A 5,984-nucleotide genomic window follows, 5' to 3' on the forward strand; every position below is an offset into this window, starting at 1 on the left:
ATGGGTGGCAACGATTTCGTGTACAATGCAGAGCATCGCGTTGTGGTGTGTCAGGAGTGCGGAACATGCCTCGCGCCCGGCGGACGGAAAAACTGGGAATCTCACCTGCGCAAGAAACCGCATTACATGATGGGCGAGCAGCTGCGCGGAACGATTGAGTTGCTGTCGACGTACGACCTGCGGGGAGCGGAGGAATTGCGCCAGCAGCGACCTCATAGAAGAAGGCCATGCGAAATAATCGACGGGTTGACGGAGTACGGTGGCTTCATCTGCATGTGCGACGTCGAGAGGTGCGACTTTGTAACGACACGGCTAGAATTGATGCACGATCATATGCCCAGGCACGGGAGAACAGCATCACAGAACAGGGAAGGCAGCCCCTTGTGGGAGGCGTGCCGCCTGCAGACGTATCTCACTGCGAAGGGTCGGATCGACTACTTCACCGTTAAAGGCTCATCAGACAGCGGACGAGACAGTAATAACGACAACACTCCGCCATTAGGAAGGGGTATAGCGCAACCACTCCTGTACACGGGACCGCCACCGTCAGCTGCGGAAGAGACACTCTTTGACGGTTTAAGGGGTGACCTACGGGAAGCAGCGCGCGATCTGGAAGATAAAGCGGCAGTCGTTGAGGATGCCGGGCGCGATCGAGCAGATCGGCAGCCGTGGCTGGTCCACACGGGGTTTCCGACCCACCTTCGGGGCCTCTTAAACACGGAGATCTGGTCCTCCTTTAAGCTGCCTAAAAAGAAAAACATGTTATTCCAAAGCGGACGGACGAAGGTTGAAGAAAAGACTGACGACCACGGGATCGATGTTGCGGGCGACGACGGTGAGGACGAGGGAGAGGAAGAAGATCTGAGGCGCATCCTAACTGCAGCGGATGCCCTATTTGAGAGCGCGTACACGTTGGTATCAGACCGGTCACCGAATCGGAAGATGACGCAACAACGCGCCCAAATCTTGAGCGACTTCGCGTGGGGTGCTGGCAAGAAGGGCAAGGATACGGCCTTCCGTCGCTTCAAGAACCCATCATCGCTTGCAGAATATTTCAGGACAATGAAGCAGCTGCTAGTATACTACTATAGGGTGGTATACTGCGAGGACGGGCATTTTAGCCGGCCCCAAGAGGTGGGCCGAGAGGAGGATGATAATGATGACGAGGAGGCTGATGAAGATGGGCATGCGCATGCAACTGAGGCGGTGATATTTCCACAAGACGTTATCGAGCCGACAGGTGAGCAGCAGGAGGCCATGACGGAGATGTTTAGAGCGCTGCGGGAAGAAGACCACCAAGGAACAAGAGGAGGGTTAGGGGAGGAGAGGCGAAGGAAAGACGGCAATAGTAACGACGGCAAGAATCATTATTATGATCACCATGACTCGAGATTGGCCTGCGCAATCCGCCGGTTTTATATCGGGCTAATTTGTCACGAGGTCGGGAGCGTGCCTTTCCGGTCGCCAGTGATTAGTTTTTGCGCCATGCTAAGCCGGGTGACACACAAGGACAAGAGCTATTACGAGAGGGAGAGGAGGAGAAAGAGGGAGACCAAGAGCAGGCGCAGCGTTAAGAACGGCAAGTCAGATGGTGAGGCCAAACCACCACCTGGGCAGGAGCAGTTTGGCGTCTGGGCCAAGCCGGGAAACTACACCAGTAACTTATCAAAACTGGTGTGGGTGGCGCAACTCCTGATTTTCGAAACTGCATGCTTCTACAAGAGACATCAAGAGGAAGACATTCCGGCGACTCTGGAAAAGATATGCAGGGACTTCATGCACCAGAAGAGGGAAACGGCGTTCGGCTATATCTTGCAGTGGCGGCTGTACCTCAGAACGGTGGCACAAGCGGCCATCACCAGTGACCAGGCGCGGTGGTCACTAGATGGCCAGGAGATTGACTTTCGGGGCATTAAGCTTCGTATGGAGCATGTACCGCAGCTCGTCGTATCAGAGTACAGGAGGGCCCGTAGCCTTCTGTACGATAAGCTTATGTTCGGGGCGAAGGACGTCCCATCGATCGAGGCATGGATGTTACATGACGACCTGGATGCGGAGGACCGCGGAGGGTCATGGTTGACGGACGAGAGAAATGCAGAGTACCTCCGAGGAACACAGGACGCCCTGCTCCGGCAGGTCGAGCAACGAGCAGACTTGCGACAAGCATTTGTGCGCGATGACCAAGGCAGGACTGGAGGGAAAACACTATGCAGCCAGGCCATGGCTGTTTATGAGTGCGAGGCACAAGAGTTTCTCAAATCAATGATCACGCTGTTGCATGTTCCGCCAGCACCTCCGTTGCGGGCGCCGGAGCTGCTGACCACGACGTATGCCAACGGCGGCGGACGGCGCCGCAGCATGCTCATCTGGGAGAAGATGCTCTTCATGTACGTGCGATATCACAAAAGCCAGGAACAGACAGAAGAGGAAAGAGACAATATCCGGTTCGTGCCGTCACGGATCGCGGACCTGCTGGTCACGTTCCTGGCGATCGTGCAGCCGCTGCGGCAGACATTTCTTCGCCAGGCCCGCCCTCGAGCCCTTCTGTCGACCTATCTATGGTCGACATTGGACGGCGACGTTTGGCGGGATGACCTTGTTTCGAAGTATCTCAGCCAGGCATGTCTGCGCGCCGAGGTGCCCGAGTTTAAGGTGGCCTGGTGGCGACAGGCAGCTGCGTCCATTACAAAGGAGAAATTCACACCCAAGGAGCAGGCCAACTTTAACATGGAGGATGTCACGGCATCGGAGGTAATCGATGAGGAGGAGCTCTTGGTGGACCTGGCCGTGGCGAGCAACCATGCGTTCAAGACCTTTAACCAAATGTATGCAGGCTCGTCCACGCTTGTTATGAACACGCCACTGCACCGCGCGCACCGAGCCTCGCGGAGCTGGCGGGAGCTTTTCCGGATCGACGAGCACTTGTCACGGGAGGAGGCCGCCGGTGATGGCGGCAAACGCCTGCGCTCGGGTACGGACATGGACATGGTGCAAATGTGCAAGAGGACAAAGCTGCGCACAAGGCCCCTTGGGAAGGTGAGTGACCTAGAAGCGGTAGCACGCGCGCTCTACAACAACCCCAGTCTGCGCTTTCGGCGACCAGGACAGCGCAATGCCATGTTGGCGACGATGGGTCGTCACGCAGCGGAACAGGTCGTAGTCGTGCTAGCCACGGGTTCCGGCAAGACGCTGATTGCGATGGTCGGCGCGGCGCTGGACGGCGCTGGCACGACGATTGTGGTACTGCCCGCGGTGGCGCTCAGAGAAAACATGCTTGACCGGCTCGGGAAGGTTGGTATTAAGACTATCGTGTGGGAGCCGGGCCAGCTGAAGTCGGCACCTCTTGTGATAGTATCGGCCGAGGCAGCGTGCACAATAACCTTTCTTGACTACGCCCAACGCCTCCAGTCGAGGCAGCGGCTGGACCGGGTCATCATCGACGAGTGCCATCTCACCATCACCGCAGCATACCGAAAGAGCATGAAGAAGCTTGGGTCGTATGTGCGACAAATCGCAACGCAGACGGTCTGGATGACAGCAACGCTTCCGCCGAGCTTGGAGAGCGTCTTCATACAGCAGAACCGTCTGGTGCAGCCACGCATGGTGCGAGAGTCAACAAACCGAGCCAACATTCGGTACATCGTGCAGCGGTTCAAGGGCTTGGATGGGCTGTGCAGCAGGGCTGCCGAGCTGGTGCGCGTGCTAATAGGCAGGATAACGGACAGGGACGAAGACGGAGACGACGACATTGTTGGCAATAATAGTCACAAGACCAACAGTAACGGCAAGGTGACTGGCGGCAGGATGTCCAGGATCATTGTATACTGCCAGACGCTGGACCTCATGGAGGAGCTCGCAAAGGAGCTGGACTGTCCGATGTACACAGGAGACGAAGAGACCATGAGTGACGGAGAGAAGGACCTTGCCATTGAGAAGTGGCGGGGTTCATCTGGAAGCCCGGTGATCGTAGCAACTGCTGCACTTGGCGTCGGGTTCGACTATCCGGAGGTGCGGTGGGTGGTGCACGCCGGCGCGCCGCGGTCCATGACGGCGTTCTCGCAGGAGTCCGGCCGTGCAGGGCGGGACAACAAGCCTGCAGAGTCAATCACCCTGATAAGCGAGGCGTGGCAGCCGCGCAGGGCCGGCCAGGAGCCCAAAGACTTGGATGAAGAGATGATGCAGCTGTACCTGACACAGCAGCACTGCTCACGGGCCGTGATGAGCCAGTTCCTGGACAAGAGATCGGACTGGAGGTGGTGCATGGAAGGCGAAGATGAGCTGTGCGCGGTGTGCCCCAGGCCTCATGCAGAACGACGGCCGGCGAATCTCGAGCTGGGCTTACCATCGCCGAAAATACCACAGCCAGCCACCACGGATGAGGGCAGCGACGACGACAACGTTGAAGGCGAGGACAAATGGGAAATCGTGGCCGCAAGAGAGATGGTCTACACCGGTCCCGACGAGGTCCTTCGTCAGGCTAGGGTTCACAACGAGGTTCTAAGACGGTTTGAGCAAGACTTGGAGATAATGCGCGGATGTTGCCTTCTTTGTCGCGTGCGGGAAGGTAGACCGTTTGACCACAGCGCTACGAGTTGCGGCCATCGCTGGCCTTGGATCAAGGCAAAGAAAAAGGTCATACAGGCGTGTGAGAAGGAGGGCAAGCAGTGGATGGAGGATTTCACGGCATGCTTTATGTGTTATCTTCCGCAGACAATTTGCCGCAGAGCGGACCCAGAGGCCGAGCCTGGCGTGGATGGCGAGGAAGGGTTGAGGGAATGCCGGTTCCGAGACATGATCATGCCGCTATGCTACGGCGCTTTCTTCCAGGCCGGGTTGAGAGCGCTGATCAAGAAGCATTTTCCGCATCAGACGTTCCGCGATGTTGACGAATACATGCGGTGGCTAGGGAAGTCAGCAACTCTAGGCGATATAGAATGCATCCAGGCAGTCTCTGTTGCGGCCAAGCTATTAGACGAGATCCGATAAGCAGATAGCATTAGCATAAACGTATTTATCAGTTAGAAAGTCTCAAAGCGACTACAACGAGTTCTTACCGCGTAGAGTGTTAGGGGTAATGTAGGGAACTGTTTGTTAGTTTCATGCGATATACAATACCGTTGCCCTTATGTGCGCTAGATATAGATATTTAATTCTACATTGGCATTATTTATTTCTTCCATATTCCTTGCCAATTGTAGGCTAAGGACCAAGTAAACAAGACTAGTGTCTAGCGGTTAGCCTAGCTCTAGGGTAGGAAGAACAGGGTAATAATTCAGTGTGCTACAAGCTGCTAAAGCATCATAGTTGTGTAAACATTACTAATAGCTGTCGAAATGCCTGCTAATGCTATTCCATACAGCTAATAGAGACTCGAATATGTGCCTAGCTAGGGGCGCTGAATTTAAGCTAAACACGCATTCCAATTGTTTGGCTAAAACCCGAAACCTCTTGACTGCTAGAGGCGAAGACAACCCCATGATTAGAAATGTTGTCGTAACTGTCTTGTGACTTAGTAACTACTTGTTATAAAAACCAAGAGTATACCTACAATATACCCTAACCCTAGGTGTTACTGCTACTATGCTTGTTGTTTAGCGAGACCTCTCTTCTAAGAAATACCAAGACAACAAGCAACCTATCAGGAGGTTCGCCCCTGCGTTTAGTAGTGTAAGTAGTTATTCTATATAAGGGTTAGCAGGAAAGAAGAGTTTAAGAGTTACCTTATGCTTAGCTAAGTTTCATAGCAGAGCCTAAGGTAAAGGCGTTGCGTCTGGAGCTTCAAGTTAACGAAAGGGGTTTAAGCCTGAGGATGGTAAGCGCTGGCAAACGCTGACTGGGGGTTACTTTGGAGTAGATGATAGTGTTAGAGGAGTTACAAAGTAAACGCTACGTACTGGTTGTTTTTGGAGGTTTTGAAGGTTTTGGAGGTTTTGGAGGTTTTGAAGGTTTTGGAGGTTTTGGAGGTTTTGAAGGTTTTGGAGGTT

At 54.4% G+C, this 5,984-nt stretch overlaps 1 protein-coding gene across 1 annotated transcript; it reads left to right on the plus strand.

Annotated features, from left to right (window-relative positions):
- Nucleotides 1–4,986, plus strand: GL218_09618 (ATP-dependent DNA helicase tlh1; the record flags this gene model as incomplete). Its single annotated transcript, XM_033586452.1, has 1 exon — nt 1–4,986. The coding sequence occupies one exon, from the start codon at nt 1–3 to the stop codon at nt 4,984–4,986; it is 4,986 nt and encodes a 1,661-aa protein (XP_033433758.1).
- Nucleotides 4,987–5,984: the final 998 nt, after the last annotated feature.

The sequence above is a fragment of the Daldinia childiae genome (assembly GCF_008694065.1).
Source record: "Daldinia childiae strain JS-1345 chromosome Unknown Scaffold60, whole genome shotgun sequence".
NCBI lineage: Eukaryota > Fungi > Ascomycota > Sordariomycetes > Xylariales > Hypoxylaceae > Daldinia > Daldinia childiae.